The 22,117-nt window shown below is 50.5% G+C and overlaps 1 protein-coding gene across 3 annotated transcripts in view; it reads left to right on the top strand.

Annotated features, from left to right (window-relative positions):
- The window catches only part of Efcab6 (EF-hand calcium binding domain 6), a 173,874-nt gene that overhangs the window by 134,485 nt on the left and 17,272 nt on the right, over positions 1–22,117 (top strand). For all 3 annotated transcript variants that reach the window (XM_069999721.1, XM_069999723.1, XM_069999722.1), the window contains 4 exons: positions 547–741; positions 5,285–5,440; positions 11,448–11,619; positions 14,266–14,457. In XM_069999721.1, the coding sequence (XP_069855822.1) occupies positions 547–741; positions 5,285–5,440; positions 11,448–11,619; positions 14,266–14,457 (715 nt within the window). The remainder of the gene's footprint in view (positions 1–546; positions 742–5,284; positions 5,441–11,447; positions 11,620–14,265; positions 14,458–22,117) is intronic.

Genomic DNA, 22,117 nt, shown 5'->3' with positions numbered 1-22,117 from the left:
ATAATAGGAAATGACATAAAAGGCATATAACAGACTTTTTATCTTGTTTTCTTTCTCGTCTCTCTTGTTGGCTGTGTGTAACTGGCTTCTCTTCAAAGGGAAAATGGGGATTTTTACCATCCTTGAAATCAAGTGGCATTCACTTATTCAAGTTTTAAGATGGAATATGCTTTTTGAAGGGTTTTCTTCTAAGCCTTAGCATAGTTCCTTTTAAACCAGTTGAGTGTATGGCGGGGGGGGGGGGGGGGCGGGGGGGGGAGGGGGTAACTTTGGTTGTGACTGTCCCGCCAGTTACATGTTGTAACTTTTGGTAGTGTTCTCTTGGGCTGGATCATGCAGGAGGAAATCTTCCATTTGATTAGAGCAACAGGTTGCAAACTGTGGTGCACCTTTGAGTCCCTGAGAGTCAGAGCAGGTCAAGAGAGAGGCATGAGACTGAATTTCCAGCCACCTTGCCAGGCCCCTGTGTGTAGCAGAGCCCTTGCAGATGTAGCCTGGGCACGCCTTCACAGCTACTAATGAAAGCTTTGCTGTTCTTTCTTAAAGCTATGACACTGAGGGAAGAGGCTACATTACTTACCAAGAGTTTCTACAGAAGTTGGGCATTAGCTTTTTGCCTGCGGTCCACCAGCCCAATAAAGAAGACTATTTCAACTTCATGGGCCACTTCACGAAGCCTCAGCAGCTCCAGGAAGAAATCCAAGAGCTGCATCAGGTCATGGAGAAGACCATGCCTGCCAGGTGGGTTCATGGTCTGGGGACTATGTCTGGATGCGCTGTGTCCATTTACCTGGCAGGAAAAGTTGCCTTAGAATGCTGCCTTTCAACTTGTGTTGGCAAAGTTACCATGAAATTTGTTTCACTCGCTCATTGCCTTCACTTCTAGAAACTGGTGCTGAACCAAAAAACTATGTCCTGCCTCACCCGGTCATCACATACCTCTCACAAGGTACAGGTCACTCTTGACAGCGACCCTTTCTGGTTGTGCATCCCACAGGGCCTGGCCCAGCCCACAGGATGTTTGTTGCTTTCCCCAGTGCCAGACACCTGATAGGAACCCTGTAAATATTGATGGATGGGATGGGTGGACTGAATACATGTATGAACGGCTAGATGGATGGGTAGATGATGGATAGATGGATGGATGGGTGAATAGATGGAAAGATGGGTAGATGGATAGGTGAGTGGATAGATGGATGGGTGGGTGAGTAGATGGAAAGATGGATGGATGGATGGAAAGATAGATGGATGGGTGGGTAGCTGGGTGGATGAATGGGTGAGTAGATGGGTGGATGGGTAAGTAAATAAATGGAAAGATGGATGGGTGGGTGTGTAGATGGATAGATGGATGGATAGATGGATGGATGGGTGGGTGGGTGGGTGAATAGATGGGAAGATGGATGGATAGGTGGGTGGGTGGATGGATGGATGGATGGGTAGGTGGATGAATGGATGAATATATGGGCAGACAGATGGATAAGAGGATGGATAGATGAACAGATGCTGGGCTAGTGAAGTAAAGTGTGTCTTGAGAGCGAGCCTATGCAGTGATGTGTGCCTGGGAACCCCAGGAAATGTTTGTGGGAAAGGACCAGTGGGTAGGGCAGTATAGGCATCACAGGCAGAATGACATCCAGTGAATGCATTGTCTGCAAGGACCAGGAGACACTATATAAGAGGCAGCCATTGTATGTGGATGAAGGATGGTACTTGATGGTTTTTCCACGTTGATAACTCCCCCTGTCATATTTTTAGCACTCATAACACAGGAGACAATTGTGTTGTGGCTGATGTGGCCATAGAATAACTAGACAGATCAGTCCCACTGCCGCCTGCCCACAGGCCCTGCCCGCGTGGCTCTGACATGGCTCCTCTTGTGCCCCTATCCCCTGCCCTGTCATTCCAATGGCAGGACTCACTCTGTCCCCAGAGTACCTGAGCAAATGGATGAGTGGCTGTTAAAGAATCCCCAAAGGAAATAACACTAAGGACAAGGAGAAGAGACACAATAATGAAGTAGGGTTTAAGAGGAAAGCCATTGGCATGTACCCTTGAATTATGTCTAAGCTACTGAGTCACAGAGCTGGAGGGAGGGGAATTGAGTTTGTGAAATTCATCGTAAAATGTGTGCCCGATCAGTATAAATCAAATACGCCATAAAACTGATGAAGAAGTGGAATTTATCTTCAGCAGACAGGGCTGGCCTCATTACCCACTCCTGTCTCCAGCTCGTCTCTCCCGTCCGGGGCGGATAATGAGGATCTGTGGGGAGGCCCCCCGCCTCGGCGCTCCCACACAAGGCACGCTCAGGATTGCAGGGAGCCTGGTGTAGCTGAGGAGCTGTGTGCACTTGTAACTATCAGGCTCAGCTAGTGAACTCACACTGTCACGCCCCGGCTCACTCATCACACAGGGCTAACTTCTGTTTTCCCGAAGGCAGGAACCCACCCTCCCCCTGCCCTGCAGCATGGCTTGTTTGGCAGTTCACTGTCAGCAGGGCTTTCAGGGAACCCCACACACCCAAACCAAGGCTCTCTTTCATGTCCCCTACGTCCTCAAACCAGGGCTCTCTTTCATGTCCCCTACATCCTCAAATGCGGATCCACTGCAAGATGGATGTTATGATGAACTAAGAGATGTCCTTTAAATCTAAGGGAGTTAATTTTATTTATTTACTTGAAAAAATTAGAAAAATCCTTTTCAGACTCTCTTCGCCAGGCCTTTTTTCTTTTTCTTTTTCTTTTTGCTAGCGTCTGAGTAGAAGATTGAGAATCAGAATAGCCACACAGGCCCATTCTAGAATGCACATGGAGAGGGATCGAGAGCAAACCCAGCAGAGCTCTGGGGAGGGCAGGCAGTGGCCTCCTCCAGCTCACCATGCAGAGCAGGGCCCCACAGGGCCCGAGCAGCTGTATTGCTCCGTGTGGACCAACACCGTCTCTGGCAATCGCGGCCTCATTTACACAGTGCACACATTTCTCTGAAAGGGAAATCATTGCTGCCTCGAAGCCAGTTCAAGAAATGCCGAATGCCTCAATTTTCTAAAACTATGTATCCCCCCAAATGTGGTTCCCCCCCACACTTTCATTTGCTTTCATTCTGAAGGATTAAGTAGACTGTAACAATCTTGCTGACAAGCCCAGCAGTGTCTTTTGCAGCCTGTGGCTAGACTGGGGGTAGGATGAGGGGCCGTGGTGCTGGGTGAGTGGGTTCTGAACCAGAGGCCACAAGGGAAATGGCCACGTTCATACCACTTCTGTCTGCCCCACCCATCCTCCACGTTCTACTTCATTTTGTCCCTCCTGGGGTTCTAACTCTGCTGTGTCAGTAGGTTGTATTTTCCAGGCAGGCTCCAGGGCTGTCCCATAGCTACCTGAGGCAGACACCGGCACAGCTGTAGGGATAAACCTCTAAGTCCATCTTTTCCGAGGAATGGCCCCCGAGCACACGTGGCATCTGAGCCCTATAGGCAGGTCTTTTCCTCCAAGGGGTGGAGAAGCAGAACTTAGAGAAGTTATACTCAGTCACTGCAGGTCAGAGGTCAAGTGCAAGGCTATTCATTGTTCCCAACCTCTACACAATCTCAGTCCTCCAGCAGAAGTGGAAGAATTTCCCTGAACCAAATCAAGGAGGCTTGAATAGTCGGTAGGAAAATCAACCCCACAGCCAGGAAGCAAGCATGGATCCCCCACACTAGGCAAGACTGCCCTTGGCCCTTGGCCCAGGACTGCCCTGTCCTCTGTCTGCAACGTGGGCTTATTGTTGAAAAGATCAATCATAGCCAGGTGCTCACGGCTCACACCTGTAATCCTAGCTACTCAGGAGGCTGACATCTGAGGATTGCAGTTCAAAGCCAGCCTGAGCAGGAAAGACCATGAGACTTTCATCTCCAATTAATCAGCAAAAAGCTGGGAGTGAAGCTGTGGTTCAAGTGGTAGAGTGCCAAGCTTGAGCACAAAACTTCAGGGTCGGCACCCAAAGCCCTGAGTTCAGTGCACATACAGAAAGTAGCCTGGCCCCTGCTTTGCCTGCACATAGTGGCAATATACCTGCTCCACGATAAGGCATTCCTGGGTGCTCCTTGACCCCTTCTCTCCTCCACTCCGGCCACAGGGCCTGGGCATTGGCTGCTCCCTGGAGCCCTGGGATGCTTCAATTCCCAGGCTTTGCTCAGGGGTGTCAGGCCCACAGAGGCCCACCTGCACCTCCCACGGCCTTACAGGTGTCTGTCTCCTCTGGCTCTTCTCCTTTCCCACTAACACGGGTGCACTGTGTGATTATCTTCTAAGTGTTCTCAATATCTGCCACCTAATATCAGTTCTCCTAGGGGTGCCTGCTTGAGTCCATAGGTGCCCCATGCCCAGAGCACACAGGACAGGTTCCGCGGAGAACAGGTTTGCTGAGAATGAGGGCATGGTTCCTCTGCCTGCAAAAATAGCTCTTTATTTTAAAAGCCTTGGCTCCATGGGAAGGGAGGAATGCGAGGGAAAGAGGGAACCGCTCACACTAAACAAAAGGAAAGAAATGTACATAACACCTGATGTGGATGAAATAATTGTATTGTCAAAGCTCATAGAATTCACAACTTTATACACCATGATAATGACAATTTACCTTGTAAAAGTTAAAATGTATTTGTGACTTTAACTAAGTATCACTATTCCACATACTGTGAAATAGGTGAAATTTATGTAATCACCTAATCTCAATTTTAAAAAAATTTAAAAATTTAAAAAATTTAAAAAAAGAATAAAGTTTGGAACATGCTAAAAAAAATCCTTGGTTCCATTTTTACATTGCCAACTTCAGTAAAAAGAGAAGGTTGTAATTTCTCTAATATAATTTTGCTAATAATAATAATAAGCCGGGCACCAATGGCTCACACCTGTAATCCTAGTTACTCAGGAGGCTGAGATCTGAGGATCACGGTTCAAAGCCAGCCCGGGCAGGAAAGTGCATGAGACTCTTATCTCCAATGAACCACCAAAAAACCAGAAGTGGTACTGTGGCTCAAGTGGTAGAGCGCTTGCCTTAAGCTGAAGAGCTGAGCGACAGCACCCAGGCCCAGAGTTCAAGCCCCACAAATGACAAATAATAACTAATAATGATAGTAATAAGGCATTATAGACATCTTTTCTGGGATACCTCCTCATATAAATGTTTCGCCAAGCCTGAGACTCCTCCAGACTGGTTGTTGGGCCAGCAATGGAGGCCTTACTGCATGTGCTTTGGGGAAGTTGCTAGTTCTCTGAGCTTGGAGTGTCTGAAGCATTTTCTCTTCCAGGGCTAAGCTTATGGACCATTATAAAGAGATCAGCAAGGCTCTCAGCACACAGGACAAAGCCAAAGTGGGCTCTGTGTCCCTCTTCAGGCTGTACAAGCTGCTGCAGGACTGTGGCTGCCCCCTGAAGGACGAGGAGCTCACCCGGCTTATCAGCAGGTTGTCTTGCGTGTGTGCATGCATGTGTATGTGTGCACACATGTGTGTGCATGTATGCACAAGTGTGTGTGTGCCAGTACTGGGATTTGAACTCAGGACCTCACATTGATATAGTTTTTTTGCTCAATAATAGAGTTGTACCTCTTGAGCCATAGCTCTACTTCTTGCTGGTTATTTTAAGAGTCTCACAGACTTGTATGCCCCAGCTGGCTTTGAACCACGGTCCCTCAGATCTTAGCTTCCAGAATACCTAGGATTACAGGCAGGAACTACCAGTGCCCAGCTTGTTTGTTACTTTTGGGAAAAGCAACTTTTAGGGAAAGTCCATTTCCTCCAAGCCTGGCCTCCTCCTGTCTCCCCTCAAGTAGCCTTTGACACCGAGGTGATGCGAACTGCCTCCTGCTGGCCCTGGGGAACCAACACAAAAAGTGCAACTTATCAGTGCCCTGGGGCTGGGTTGGAACTCAGAGCTAGAGTAGAGACCTACAGTGTACAAGGTTCTGGGTTCTATGATATCCCCAACAGGGCGAAAACAAACAAGAAACTAAAACTGCCTATGTGTCCTCTTCCCTGCCCTTGTTTTTACCCCCACAGTGTCTTAACTTCCAGTGCTTTAACTGGCTTTCAGTACCGAATGTCCCCATTTCTTAGTGACAAGCTCATGCTGCTACATTGATTTTTGCTTGCTGACTCCCCTCGAGGAAGAGGTGGCTCTAAGTCCTTTTCTGTCTTCATCCATGCCGGCCTCTGCCCATCCATCAGTGCTGCCCTGCTGTGCAGGTAGAGGATGGTGGGTGCTCACCTCCATGAGCGTGTTGTGTCTGAGGAGACCCAGACATCCCATGTCACACAACACACAAGCACAGAGCCATCCTGCTCCCCCATGTGCTCATCGCCAGCCGAGTCCCCAGACCCCCAAGGTGTCCCATTTGGGCTTTGCCCCCAGCCATTTTCCTCTTAGTTATTTCTTTCAGGTACTTTTTCAGATAGAGTCCCAGTCTTTTGTGAGGCCTGGACCATGATCCTCCTATTTCTGCCTCCAGAGGGCATGTGCCCCATGCCCAGCTGAGGCTGTTGAACCAGCCACCGCCGCATACTGAGTTGTACAGACTTGTTCCTTTATGTTTCTAAATGTTTATTTTCCATTTTCCTCCTCTGCTTCTTACTGGGCTTTCTGGGAGATTCCCTCAAGTTGAGCTCCCACCTCTTTTTTCAGGCCATTATTGATGTTCTCGTGTGTGTGTGTGTGTGTGTGTGTGTGTGTGTGTGTGTGTGTGTGTGTGTGTGCGCGTGTGTGTGCGTGTGTGTATGTGTGTGTGTGCGTGTGTGTGTGTGCGCGTGTGTGTGTGTGTGTGTGTGTGTGTGTGTGTGTGTGTGTGTGGTGTGCTGCCTCTCACTTCTCTCAGTTAACAATGAGCTTTTTTTTTTTTGTGGGTCCTGGGGCTTGAACTCAGGGCCTGGTGCTGTCCCTGAGCAACCTTTTCCTCAAGGCTAGTGCTCTACCACAAAAGCCACAGCTCTACTTCTGGCTTTTGGGCAGTTAATTGTAGAGATAAAAGTCTCCATGGACTTTTCGGCCCAGGCTGGCTTTGAACTACAATCCTCAGATCCCAGCCTCCTGTGTAGCTAGGATTACAGGTATGAGCCACTGGTACCTGGCAACAATACACGTTTTCTTTGCCTGAGGTCTCTCCTCAGTGTGGTTTTACAGCTGTCCTTCATGTTTGATGCATTTCTCAGAAATCTGCTAGAGTACAGTGAGCTGCTGGGAGCAGCTCAGAAGACTGTGACTGGGGATGCTGACTTGGGTCCCAGCCACAGGGGAGGTGGGCTTGTGAGTACCTCCCCTTTACTCTGGGGCTGGTCCCATCCTCCAGAGAGCAGAGTGACCAGATAAAATGCAGATGCCTAGTTAAATTCAAACTCCCAAAAAGTAATAATCTGTAGTATGAGTGTGCTCTTTACAATATTTGGGATACATTCACCTGATATTCTATTACCAGGTACCAGTTGGGATCGTTGTTGTCATTTATTTGTTCATTCACTGAACCTGGCAGCCAAGCAGAGAGGACTCTGGGCGGATTGTGGTGTCACAGAGTCAGTGTGAGACTAAAGGATAATTCCACTGGCTCTCTGCACTGCAGGCCGGCTTTCTTCCTCTTTTGAGTCACGCGCTCTTCTTTTATCACATGACTTACGAAGTCCATTGTAATTTTTATCTTTGTTCCTCTGTAAGCAAATGTCCTTTTTTTTTCTCCCCACAGGCTTGTTTCAATATCTTTCTCTGTGTCTTGGTTTCTTGCAGCGTGCGTATGTTGAGCTGGGTGTAGATCATTTAAGAGAGCCCTGCCTGGGGCTCTTCCAGCTTCCTTGCACCTCTTTAGTGTCTAATATTAATTTTGGAAAAGTCTTGGCTGTCATTACCTCAAATGCTTTTTCTGTTCTTTTCCTTTTCTCCTGGAATTTCAATTAAGCAGACATTTCCCCAGAGTTCTTAGACATTGTGTTTTGGTCTCTTTTTTCCATTCTTTTTTTTTTTTTTTTTTTTTTGGTCGTGGGGCTTGAACTCTGGGCCTGGGCGCTGTCCCTCAGCTCTTCAGCTCAAGGCGAGCGCTCTACCACTTGAGCCAAAGCACTACTTCTGGTTTTCTAGTGGTTAAATGGAGATAAGAGTCTCATGGAGTTCCTGCTCTGGCTGGCGTTGAACCGTGATCCTCAGATCTCAGCCTCCTGAGTAGCTAGGATTACAGGCATGAGCCACCAATGCCTGGCTTCTTTTCCCATTCTTAAAGTTTCCAGCCTGCTGACAAGCCCATCAGAGGCCATCTCCATCTCTGTGCTGCACCTCTGTGTGTCTGGCGTCTCCTTTGGTTCTCAGAGTTCCCATATCCCTGTTCACTTCGTCCATGTGTCCCTGCGCACATTCTCCATACCCCTGGATCCCTACGTAATCCACTTAACTGTTCCAGAACCTTTGTCACAGCTGAGGCTGGTGGCCATGTGCATTTGTCTCCTCAGACTGTGTCTTTACTGCTTTTTGGAATGCCTTGTGGTTATGTTGTTGAAAGCCAGATGTGATGTATTGGGTAATAACCAGGAGAGAGATGGATAGTCCTGTGTGGTGAGGTTGAATGTGAATCTGGTCAGGTATAGGGTTGTGGTTAATGTCTGCTGTTCATGCGAAAAGCCACGGCTTCCTCTACTGTCCTTGTTTGCATATCTCCTGTTTTCTCTGGGTGTCCACAAGAACGATTTCTGCTGTATTTCTGCAGGCCGGGGATGTGGGAATATGGTATCCAGGAGCGCGAACACTCAAACGATCAGTGGCCTGAGCGTCAGGCCTCCAGCAGTAGTGTAGCTTCTGCCTATGTGCGGATGACTAGGGGGTATCACTGACTTTTCCTCAGCTGGGATAGGTCCGCTGAGCTCTCTTCCATGGAAAGTGTTGGAAGGCTCTGGGAATGCGTCACATGGCTTACTCTTCCCTGCTCTTACCACCCACTGCAGGATGAGGGATCCTGCCCAGGCCTTCACTGAGAGGCTGGAGGATTCCTGGAGGTAAAGCCTGCGTGCCTGGACCCACGAGAGTGCCTCCCTCTCACACGCAGCCTCGCCACCTTCACGTGTTCCTGCAGCTTCTGCGCCAGAACACATGCTGGCTATGAGCCTCAAGAGGGCCTTTCTTTCCAGATCCCAGTGTTACCTCCCCCAGAGCCTCAGCTCTTTGCTGGCTTCCAGGAACAGCGGTGTTTGATCAGCTTTTATTGTATGACTGTTAGAGGAGTAACACTTCTAAGTTCTGTGTCCCTTTACCTCCATCCCACAGGTTTTTTTTTTTGTCAGTAGTGGGACTTGAACTCTGAGTCTGGGCACTGTCCGTGAGCTCTTCAGCTCAAGGCAAGCACTCTACCACTTGAGCCACAATGCCACTTCCTGTTTTCTAGTGGTTTAATGGAGATAAGAGTCTCATGCCTGGGCTGGCTCTGAACCGTGATCCTCAGATCTCAGCCTCCTGAGTAGCTAGGATTACAGACATGAGCCTCCAGCGCCTGGCAATCCTATGTCCTTTTATCTCTTGATTTACTTTCTTTTCTTGTTGGAGCACTTCTTGAAGTAATTTTCTAAGAAAAAGCAGACTGGAAGTAATATTTGAGTTCTTTTTGGTCTGAATTTTTTTTTAAAGTTTTCTCCCACACAGCTTGTCTCAGTCTAGCATCCTGGCAGCTGGGGGGTGGGGGAGGGGAGAGATATCACTTAGGATTTTGAAATTTTTGTTAGTGTGTTTAAGCTTTGAGAAGGCCAACACCGTTGTATGTCCATGTATGCATGTGCACACATATGTGTATGTATGCATGTATGCAGAGGAGGGAGGGCAGTCTTCAAATGCTGATATGTCCCCTTGTCCCTAAACAGGGTTTCTTCTCACTGAGTGCATCTCCAGCTGAATAAGAATTCATATGCATTCAATGAATAAATCATGGAGAAAAGCAGCAGCTAAATAATTAACAAGGGGATTATAAGAGAGGCTGTGAAAACATAGTCAGGCTGGTACTTCCGCAAACAACAACAAAGGAACCGAGAATTTCTGTAGTCCACCTGTCAATGGGGTGATCAACTTTTTTACGCACTGAAACCTTAATAAGTCTCCATTGCTCAGCCGCTTGTCTCTTCTCAAAGACCTCTTGATGATAAGAATCCCAGCTAGTGGTAATTATATGTAGATTATGCTTTTCTCGCTCCAAAATAGACTTTTCTAAATACTACTGAGATTTGCATATGCATTTGATTTTATTACTACATTTTAATACCATACTGGCAATTCAGCCCGCAGATGAAAAGTACTGATTGTCCTTCTCCGTGCCCACCATGCGGGGCGGTGGGCGCAGGTCCTGCAAGGCGCCGCCACAGCTGCATTGTACAGACGCTTAGCTCTTGGCTGCTCTTGTTTCTTCTTTTTCTTGAGGCAGAGTCTCACTACATAGCCCAGGTTGGTCTTAAACTTGCAATCCTCCTGCTTCAGTCAGCCAAGTGCCTGGGGTTACAGGCGTGTAACACCATGCTGACTTGTCCTCTTTGGAGGCAGATCTTAGCGTCACCAGAAGCTTCTCTCTTGGGCTTACCCAAGTCCCCTCGGGTCTGTTCTGACGTCACGCTCTGTCTGGCTGAGAGGCTGGTAATACCTCAGGAATTCAAGTCTAGAGATGGGAACTTTGAAAGCAATGAAACTCCACTTTGACTCTCTACATCGTTTATAAATGTGCTCTAGATTCTTAAGGAACGCTAGGCCTTGAAGGTGCTTGCCCCCCCCCCCCCCCCCCGTAGGGTGAGGGTCACACAGGGAAGGCGTTTCTGCTCAGATGTCCTTGTGCAGCTCAGAGCTGTAATGGAGTTTTCCTTGAGGAAACATTGCTGGACCAGTCATTGAACAAAGGTCTTTGGAGAGGCTTGGGCTTCACAACTTCATTTCAACCCCACTGGAGGACAGTGCCTCCGGGCATGCCTCTGTGGTTCATCATGGGTTTTGCTTGGCTTTCTTACTCATTTCTGCTGCTCCATCCCTTGAGCCACATCTCCATCCTGGATTTTTTTGGCTGGTTATTTTGGAGATGAAGTTTCTTTTCTGCTGTAGGGATGGCTTCGAACAAGGATCCTCCAGGTCTCAGCCTCCTGAGTAACTAGAATTACAGGCATGAGCCCCTGGCACCTGGCTCTATCAGCCATGTATGATGCTGCGGACAGGCCTGGCCTCCCACCTGAAGGGTGGGAGGCTCTCAAGACAGAGCACAGGGGCCCCACTGGCTGGGGTGACCCTCCCTCACCTCTGCACGCCGTTCCCTTGCTTCCTGTGGTCACAGTGTCCGTGTGCGCCTACGACAGGGCTGACTGGCGTGTGGCCACCCACAGCTCCAGGACAGTGTCTTACACCACACTCTGAACTGTTTGTTGAATGAGCAAGCGATAGGTTTTTTTAAACTAATCTGTTGTTTCTTTGTGGGGGGGGCGGAAGCCTGGAGATCGAAGTGCATGAAAATTCCATCAACTACCTAGACTTCCTGAGAGCGCTGGAGAGCAGCGGGGCGACTGGGCCTCAGTCCATCGATTTCTCCACCCTGAGTCCAGAGGAGATCGTGAAGAGCATCCAGTGTCTGGTCAGCTGCTCCCAGCAGGCCTTGTTCCAGGTATGGTGAACCACACAGTGTTTCTCAATGGAAGCCCATCTTCGTCCATCAAAATCGCCGTCCAGCCCTTCTCCCAGGGCCCATCCTCAGCTCCTCCATTCTCCTTGAGAGTGTAGATAGGTGGTTAGTTTGGGTTTGGGGGAACAAGGAGGTGGGGGTGGGGGGGAAGGGAGTTGTGTATATGCTGGCCTCACGTTCACACTTTTTGTTGTTGTTGTTCAAGTCGGGTGCTCTACCACTTGAGCCACATCTCTACACCTAGGTTTTTGTTGATTGGTTGGAGATAAGAGTGTCCCAGACTTTCCTGCAGGTGAAAGAACCTGAGACCATTAACAGGCAGCAGAGGCACGCTTCCTTCCTCTCCAGACTCCAGGCTGAGGCACCGGCCTGCCTGTCCCCACCTCCGTGGGGCTCTTTACCATCTGTGGCTCATCAGGATGGTTGGCTTTAGACTCTTGGATTTTAAGAGGTGCACCCTGGAGCCCACATGGGATGGATTAGTGGGGAGATAAACAGAGAGCAGCAGCCACCAGCCCACAACTCTGCCTCTGTCCCAAGAGCAGACACGGTCAGTATCTAAGATGCAAACATGTACGGTGTGGACATGACCATCCCAGGGGCGACAAGGTGACAGTGGAGTGCCTCCAGACCCTCCTGTGCCGAGGCCACCTGCCCAGCAGCCACCAAGGGAAGCTGACACACTTCCTCAGGGGCCGGGAGTAGAGGGATGTGGTGGCCACAGCCAGCCAGAGAGCTCAACCCTCTCTACCCACAGCTCCTCCCGCCCCACTGACCATGAACAGCATGTGTGCCCAGTATTGCCAGATCCTGTCCATGCCACAAGGAGCCTCCTGACCTGTGTCAGCACACTTTCCACAGTTCCCAGAGCGCATTGCACACCAAATGCATTCATGTTTAGGACAGTCTTGTCACCTTTTAACCAGAAGTGGTGCCATCGCCCTCTGTCAGGCGTTTTTCAAGCTGGGGTTCTTGGAGGTTCTAAGACCAGTGGGTCTCAGGGAAAACTCCTTAGGGAGAGGACAGGGGTGGAGTAGGGGAGTAACGGGGAGGAGAGGAAGGGGTATGACTGTCATGGGATGGCCATCAGAGAGGACACGGGACACGTGTGCATTCCTGTGTGCACCACAGATGCCCATGTGCATTGTGTGTCTGAAATGTATCAGCACCTTGTGATCATGGGGCATTGGAGGATCCACGCTTCTAGTTCTCATGCCTGCCCTATGGCCTGGCATGCTGGGTTTGCACAGGGAACTGGCAGTGTCCTGTGGCCGGAGAGAGCCTTGGGCACCACCTGGCCTTCTCCTGTCCTGTAGCGCACCTGTGCCCGTTTTGATGTGGGTCTCCTGAACATGGCTGCTGGGTGCCAGCAGTCTTCCCTGGCGCATTCCCAAGAGACTGAGTCAGCCTGGCAGCCATGCTGAACCCAGTCCGCCTTTGTGGGGCCAGGGCTGGGGTTCAGGGAGGTCACAGCATGGAGGTGCACCGCAGAGCCTGATCCAAGACCATGCCTGATCCAGGGCCCCAGGCCTTCCCCACTACTGCCCTGTGCCCCATGCGTGTGTATTTTAGAGTTAGCTGGGTTACTCCTGCCCCATGCCCTGCGTGTGCCTGGCTATCCCAGAAATGAGGATTTGCTGCAGGAGTTTGGTTTGGAATTTCTAGGTACATTAAATTCTTATTGTAAGAAAAATCTTAATCTGCCACTTGATAGAGATTTCCTAGTGCAATAAAAAAAAATGAATGATTTTGTTTTGACAGATGGAAAAAATGTGTGTTCTTTTTATAGCACATTTTTGCACTTTCAGTTTGACTACTGAACACTGAACATTGACAAGTTCCCAGCATAGACCCAGCCCCGCCCCCCAGCCCCGGCAGGGGCAGGGTCCTCTCCCCACGCCAGGCCCCTCCGGCCCCTCAGCAGTGTGAGTGCCACAGCCCGCAGCTGTGGGGAGAGCCCCTCCCCCATGACCAGGGGTCTGCCAGTCCCTCCTGGTGAGAGGAGATGGAGGCTCCTCGAGGAGGGCCCCTCCCCACACACATTCCTCTGTCCACCCACTACATCACGCTCAGGAACAGGGACAGGTTCCATGACATTCTGGGCACCGGCGGCCAGGGTGCCTCTCCTTCCCTCTTATTTCTGATCTCCTTCCCTCTTACCTCCATCTCTTCCAGAAATCTCTGAAGCTCTGACAGGGCTTGTCTTCATTGTCTTAGTCCTCTGATAAAGATGTGTTTATTTAGCAATTCAGAATTTACAAGGGACCATATTTATTTATATTGTGGTTCTAGGTCTGGGGTTTGAATTCAGGGCCTTGACGGACTCTTTCTTAGCTTTTTTGCTCGAGGCTAGAATTCTACCACTTGAGCCACAGTTCTACTGCTGGCCTTTTGCTGATTAATTAAAGATCAGAGTCTTGTGGACTCTTCTTCTCCAGCTGGCTTTGAACCTCAGTCCTCTGATCTCAGCCTCCTGAGTAGCTAGGATTATAGGCATGAGCCACCAATGACCTGCTACGAAGGACTTTTATATACTAGATTTCATTTTCATTGAACAGAAATGATACTTAAGGAAATTATTTTTTAATACTCAACAGCATTTGTCATCTTTTCCTTTCATGTTTTTAGGTGTTTTCTGCTGTGGATAAAGAAGACACGGGGTTTGTGAAGGCCACAGACTTCGGGCAAGTCCTTAAAGAGTTTTGTTGCAAACTTACAGATAATCAATATCATTATTTTTTGAGGAAATTGAAGATTCATCTCACCCCCTTCATACACTGGAAATACTTCCTCCAGAACTTCAGCTCTTTCACAGAGGAGGTAAGAAATCTGTAGAGGTAAGTATGTCTTTGCGAAAAGGAGCGACAATTAGTTTCTGAAAAATGGGTAATTGATTAAAAACAGGTCAGATAAATTGGCAATCACATCATGTAATTAGCTCATTTTAAATGAAAAGCTAGTGCCAATCCTCCATAGAGTCTTGGAGCGATAGACTATGCATCCTCTGGTTTGAGGGACATTTTTATTATATCTTGTTTTTTGTTTGTGTTTTTGTCCTAATGGTCATGGGGCTTGAACTCAGGGCCTGAGGTTCTGTCCCTAAGCTCTTTTTCTCAAGTCTAGTACTCTACCACTTTGAATCACAGCTCCACTTCTGGTTTTTGAGTGGTTAATTGCAGGTAAGAATCTCATGGGGACTCTTCTGCCTGGGCTGGCTGCAAACTGTGATCCCCAGATCTCAGTCTCCTGAGTATCTAGGATTATAGACGTGAGCCACTGGCACCTGGCTATATTTTGTTTTGTTTTCAAAAAATCTTGGGAGTTTGCTGTGGTCTGATGAGTTGAGAGTTCGAAAGACTCCTGATTCCGGAAGATGGCAGGCAGGCAAGGCCTGCTGCGCTGACCCTGGCGATACCCTGCTGTCTGGCTCTGGCTGTGTCCTGGCACAGCGCAGAGGTGAGCATGGCAGGGCTGGGTTCCGACAGAGGCATGTGTGGCAGGAGGAAGGTCCCCGAGAGCTGGGGGGGGGGGGAGGGGAAGGGAGAGGGCAGAGGGTTGAGCTTTCTGGAGGACATGGGATTCTTCCTTCTCTTCCCCTGCCCATCCCTCTTGTACGTGCCTTTAAAATATATATATATATATATATATATATATATATATATATATGTGTGTGTGTGTGTGTGTGTGTGTGTGTATGTGTGTGTGTGTATGCAAACATTGTACAATTTATTGAGTAGTAATGCACAAGCAACTTTTCTCTTGGTTTGGTTTGGTTTTTTCTGGTTTTCTGAAACTGGGTCTCACTGTGTAGCCCAAGCTGGCCTTGAATTTCCCATGTAGTCCAAGCTAGCTTTGAACCCAAGATCATCCTGCTTCAGCCTCCTGAGCAAGTGGGATTACAGTTGTACACCACCATACCTGGCTAAAATGAGTGACTTTGAATTGACCACTACCAATTTGTTAGTAGTTGTACGTGCCTTTTGTTTCTCATCTCGCAACACACATGGACCCGAATTGTAGCCACAGTGACCACCTAGCTCCAGGCGCTGGCCAGGCCTTTCGTGGCTCTGCCCATGGTAGGCTAGCACTCTATCACTTGAGCCATAGTTCCACTTCTGGATGTTTTTGTGGTTAATTGGTGTTAAGAATCTCATGGACTTTCCTGCCAGGGCTGATGTTGAACCATGATCCTCAGATCTCAGCCTCCTGAGTAGCTAGAATTACAGGTGTAAGCCACCAGCTCCCAGCATGTTACTTGTTTTTAAACTTTATGCAACTGGTTGAGTGTTGTCTTGTGCGCTTGCCTTATTGGCTTTAGTTGGTTCTTATAAGGTGCTATGAAGACAGTCTATTAAGTGTATGTATCTGGAAAGGACTTGCTACCCATCCATCACCCTCCTCCGGTGGGCTCCTCTGGTGGGCACGGGCAGACTGCCCTCAGTCTCCTCCACCCTCAGCAGCCGTGCCCACACCCAGCACACGTGGACTGCTCACAACAGAATCACTGTTTGGCTGTAGGCTGCCTACATCTCCCAGCTGTGCCCCAGGGTTCCTGCCAGCCCCTGGTGTGATCAGTTGTACTAACATTGGCTTCACGGGTCCTGGTGGTTAGTATGAGCAAAACCTCTCAGAGCCTGTCTGTATCCAGGGTCATCCTTTGCACATCACCTGTAGGGATTCTGGTCGCTTGGTACCATGGGAGCAGCAAATGCCTTTAAGTCTGTGCTGTGTCTTTGCTCTTCATTTATAGTGACCTTTGCTACTTTTGTGTGTGTATGTGTGGTGCTGAGGACCATACTCAGGGCTTTTCCAGGCTGACTCACTCTTCCTCTGAGCGGAATCCCAACCCCTGACTTTTGCTACTGTTGATGATACCTTTGTGATTTTCCAAGAAAGATGTATTTGCCACGAGCAACTTTGGGGGGAATACAGAAAAAGCTGGAAAAGAAAGCAGTCACATCTGCATTTGTCGAGATCCTGCTGAGCTCAGGGCCCACATGCACATGTGCCCCTTGCATCCCCCGGGGAGGAAGGCAGGAGAAACAGATTCCACGTGGGACAGACATGTTCCACACAGGACAGACTCCACATGGTCACAGAACCACATGGCCCCCTGAGCAAGGAGTGGTAGCGCAGGCCCCATTCAGAGCTGGTGCTTGTGCTCTGTTTAGTCCGTGTCTCCCATTTGCAGCGTGGGTTAGCACTGCGTACGGACTCTGGCTAATGTCACTAGTGGCACTGGATGCTGTGGCAGTCATTGGCATCTCCCCAGCTTTCCCTTCACAGCCTTATTTTCTTTTTAACAATTCCAATGCTTTTTCTAGCTTCTGCTTGTAATTTACCTGTCCCTGAACACTGTGCTTTTGTAATTGCATCCTCACATTTTCAAGTATCCAAAAGATAAAATAACCAAAGGATAGGGATAATTTTTTTACTGGTCTTGAAGGATATTTGTCTAGTAGGTTGAATCACATGAAATTGCCATTTAAAAAATCACAAACAATTGAACCCTGACCATCCCCACACCTTGAGCTAAGATTTGCAGAAGTCGCTCATGTCCATGTTACACTATTTGGAATGTGCCAGTGACTGAAGAGCCCTGAAATTCCCCCCAGGCGGCAAGGTAGACACGTTGATGGACTTCCCTCCCATCCCTGCTGCATGATCTCCCTGGGGAGGGGCGGCGGGAAGCCTGGACTCACTGTTCAGCCTGAGGCCTGCTGGGGATTTTCTAGACTTCTACAAGTCTTTTTTTTAACCTGCATTTTTTATTTATATGAAAGCAACATATGCCCATGTAGAAATGCAATTGGAGTATGGTGACAGACCCGCCCGCTCCCCAAGCCGCCACTGTGGTTGCTGCCGTGCCTTGTGTGGGATTCCTTTCTGTTCCCCAGGGACCCCTGCCTGTTGACATGGCCAGGATGAAGTTTGCCCAGATGAGGCAGAAGCAAAGGCCTCTGGGAGCTATTGCGGGCCTGATGGGGCCTCTACCTGGGGTCTCTGGTCACACAAGGACTTCTGAGCATTGAATGATGGCAGTACCAGCACTTCTCTGGAATCGAGTCCAGTCACTCCGTGTCCCCCTTTCCCTCCCCCCCCCCCCCGTGTGTGTGGGTTCCATTGTGCGGACCCCAGCACTCTCCCTCATCTGTGTGCGTTTCCCACAGGAGCACAGCGCCGGGCAGGTGCCTGACCTGGCTGTGGGCACACAGGTGTGGCCTGTGTCTTCCAGGACCTCATTCTGCCGGGGACACAGGGTGGCGGGGGCCAGGCCCCTGCCAGGGCTGTGCCATGGGCGGGGCTTCAGCAGCTCAGTTGTGCTGACCCAGAGCTGGCCCAGGACAGGGCTCAGAGAAAGTCCAGAGAGGCTGACCACAGCAGCTCCTCCCCTGCCCCCCGTCACCACGAATGAGGGAACCTGTGGGTTTCCTCTCCCCCTGTGTACCTCTGCCCGTAGGCGGGCCCAGGAAGTGGCTGGGACAGACGCCAGGCCCCGCATCCTTTGCTGCCCTCTGTAGTTGTCTCCTTCCGGCCAGAGGAGAATTGTTGGTGATGGCTGAGCTGGAAGAGTGTGGAGTGCTCAGCATGCAGTGTGACTGGGACGTCAGGTTAGAGGAGGACCCGGAACTGCTCATCACGACGCCTCCCAAAGTTTAATCCTGGGGCTTCCAGAGAAAGGAAGCGTCTTAACAAATAGTAGGAATCATTAATGCATCGCCCTGGAGCTCATTAATATGGCTCTAGTGATCCCATCCCTCTGGGAGATGCTTGGGAGGCTAGTAATTAAAAAGAGATTACCCAAAAGTAATTAAGGCAGTAAGTACCACCCGCACCAGGGAAGTTCACTGAGTCATCCCTGACCAAGCAGACCCCAATCCTGGGAGAGGAAAAGGGAGTCACACTTGAGACCCCAGGGCCCTGACTAGGTTGAAGTCTGCAGAGTCTGATGTGGCGCACTCCTCTTCATCCTCCGCTGCCCTTCGATCTCTGGGCCGTCATCCATGCATATGACGTGCGGACCCCTCCCCACATCGGGTGCAGCTTACGTTCGCATTCCTGCTCCCTGCTTTTGTCGGCCCTCTCACCCCACACCCCAGTACTGCTGCCGCTCCTGAAGCACCCCTCCATCAGCGAGCACTCCTCAGGCTCACCCGCCCCAGGTCAAGGTCTCACTGTGGCAGACCCGGGAGACCCTGCCGGTCTTTCATTCCTATGCCGGAGGACCCTGGGCCAGCGAACTGGGAGGCCTGCTGCAGACGGGGAGATGACGGCGACTGACCGCATCCCTCCAGACAATAGCCAGGCCTGCCCTCCACCACCGGTGCCGCCAGCCGGGCCGAGGTGCAGGCTGGGAAGCCCTGAGGCAGAGGAGCAGGACAGCCTGGGCAGCAGGGCCCTGGCGACTCCACAGCGCACCAGAAGCAGTGTCTGCCTTCCTCAGGCACCCGCTCACTTCCGGAAAAACATACCAGCTCGCTGGTAGAAAGAAAATCCCTCCTGCTCATCGTTGCTTTTTCAAGCCTAAATTGCAATTTCATTATCTTCTGTGAATATGGAAATAATATCCAGTAATGAAATATTTTTAAAGAAACACATGTTTAGTCAATGCAGAATCATTATTTTGGCAAATTCTAGCAAGCAGAGAACCAATGAGAACCAAAGTCCTTACTTGGTGTAATTATGATCTATACATATGTATGGGCTGTAAAGTCATTTATGTATTTAAAAAAAAACTTAATATGATTTTACTGCCAGGTAATGTGGCTCATGCCTGTAACCCTAACTGCTTCGGGAGGCTGAGTCCTGAGGACTGCTTTGTGAAGCCATGCAGGGTAGGGAAGCCTATGAGACTCATCACCAGTCAATCACCAGAAAGCCACATTCAAGTGATAGAGCTCTAGCCTTGATCAAAGGAAAAAAACACAAACAAGAGTGTGAGGCCCTGAGTTCAAGCCCCAGTACCAGCACCAAACAACAACAAAAAAAGATCCAATTTTCGTTTAAGGGAGAATCGAGGAGTCCGCGGTCTTATCTATCCCAGCTAAACAGGGCCGGGGCTTGGATGGGAGAGAAATGAGGAATAGAGTGTTTCACACAGGCCTTGAAGCTCACCAGAACATCTGTAGTCTTTATGAACACCACGTTAATATTAGTTGCCACATTATATTGGTGTTACTTCAATTTATGTCTGCTTTTATTGTCAATGGAGCAAGATCCATGTATCCCTAATGAATGTGATGAGGAATGAGGGGTTGACTTCGTAGGCAGGGCACTAAGATGATTGGAGATAAATTACCATGTTACTGAGGCGGCCTGTGACGGCCGTTTCCCCTCCCGTTCCTGGTGTCGAGAGCAGCTCTGCCGCGTGTAAGTCCAGCCGTGCCGTTTTGAAGGTGTCCTCCAGCTTCCATTGCGCTTGCTGATGCACTGCACGCTCTCTAGACCTGTGGCAAGTTGTCCGGGGTAACTTGGGGTGTCCTTGGTGGCAGCAGGGAAGAGGGGGCCACTGATGGCTACGCACGTACATGAAGGCAGGCTTGTACTCTCGAGGCGTGCGTGTATGCGTGCGTGCATGCGTGTGTGCATGCTTGTGAGAGCAGGGCCCAGCGGTATGTGTGACCACCCTGGGAGCCAGGGAGGCAGCTCGCCTCATCCCTCTCTTGGGCCTGGCAGGCCCACTGGCCTTCCTGCTGGTGGAGGACCGAGGAGGGACCTGCTTCTTCTGCATATCGCGTCATACTGGCACCCACACCCCAGTATCTGTCCCCCACCCACCCCGGGAGAGCCTGCATAGAGAAAGCCAGGGACAGCCGTGATGTCACAAAAGACACCCAGCCCCGGCCAGGCCTGCTCCCCTGGTGTGCTGCTGTCACCTCAAAGTTACATACAACTTCTGTCTCCCAGCTGGTTTCTTCCCACGTGTGAGTCCTGAGCTGTGAGACATCAGAAGTTTCCAGCAACATGGACAGTCCAGGGGCTGGGCACCTTCTTGCTCTGTTGGGGAGCAGGGAGGGGCGGCTTCCAGGGGAAAGGAACGTGACTGCTGCTGCTTATAAAAACATGGAGGCGGCCGTGCCCAGCTTGCTTCTACCTGACTGTGGGTCTCAGCCCGGGGTTCCCCTTGACATAGGGCTGTTTTCCGCCAGAAGCCAGGGCTGTGCACAGCCAGCAAGGTCCAGAGGAAGGCACACCCTACTGCACTCCAGCAGGCCAGCCGTGTGCATGGCTGCAAGCCCTCACCTCCACGCCTGGTGTTCCTGGAGGGCGAGCCCTTGTCCACATTGGTGTCCCCCGCACCCCGGTGTCCTCCAGCTGGGTGCTGGCTGGGGCGGCCTGGGCAGGTCCTCCCCAGCTCACAATTCCGCCAGCCTTCCCTCCTGAGACTGTTGGGGCCCTTTTCTTGGTTCCCTGCCTCAGTGTGACCTGAGCAGGTCCAGGCAAGCTCCCCTTCTTCACCCCTCCAGCCCAGATGGAAGCCTTTGATCCCCTAAGCATCAGAGTCAGTCTTCACTGGTGAATCTGCCAGGCCATGGTGATGTCAGGAAGCCAGGAGAGGCTGTGCCTGCCTGGAGATCTTGCAGGGGAGATCTGAGCACAGGGGGAGGGGGACTGACCAGGAGGCCCTGCAGGGGAGATCTGGGGGGGGCACTGACCCGGAGGCCCTGTGGGGGAGAGCTGAGAGCGGGCGGAGTGCGGGGACAGGATGTGGACTTTTCACATATAGCTCGCGGCACAGCTGCCATGTTCCGGCTGTAAGCCTCCCTTCAGGCTGTGAGTCTTTGCACTCAGCACCTAGCAAGTGTGAAAGCAAACAACCAGTTCCCGGCCACCTGGGGGTCCAGGCTCGGTGGGGGACAGGGAGGACCGACTCTCGGGTCCATCTGTGCCAGTGACTAGTGTGCCACTGAAATGGCGGTGATCCTGCCTGAACAAACCAGAACATTTCATCTCTCAACTGGTGCTGAAGCCCGAGTTTGAGTGATTTGTGCCAAGAGAACAGGAGGGAGGAGGAAGGTACCTACTTGGTGATTGTGCCTGTCCAATCACCGTCACCTTCTTGTCACCAGCAGTCAGATGTCATCATCAAAATGCTGGCAGAGCTCATGCCTGTAATCCCAGCACTTGAGAGTCTGAGGAAGGAGGACCCCAAGTTCTGGAGTTCGGGGCTGACAGGCATAGGGCATGTGAGCAGGCATGCTCCATAAATTAGATTGGCCAGTCCCCTGACAGCCTTAAGGCGGGGGCCGTCACCAGTCCTAGTTTACAGAGGAGGAAATGGACCACATAGGAGAGATGCTAGCGCTGGGATCAGAACCCCAACGCGCCAGGCCTAGGCCTCAGCTTCCTTCCCCACGACAGGACTGCAGTGTGTGTGCACCACCCCGCCAGCCAGAGCCGGCGTGCTCAGAGCCCACGCCGGTGCTCACGGCCCCTATTATTATTATTTTATCAGTGAGTGCATGTTAAATGCCCAGTA

Source organism: Dipodomys merriami, unplaced genomic scaffold (genome assembly GCF_024711535.1).
Source record: "Dipodomys merriami isolate MVZ:Mamm:240054 unplaced genomic scaffold, mDipMer1.0.p SCAF_55, whole genome shotgun sequence".
Classification (NCBI taxonomy): Eukaryota; Metazoa; Chordata; class Mammalia; order Rodentia; family Heteromyidae; genus Dipodomys; species Dipodomys merriami.
This window is presented reverse-complemented; position numbering and strand designations above follow the sequence as displayed.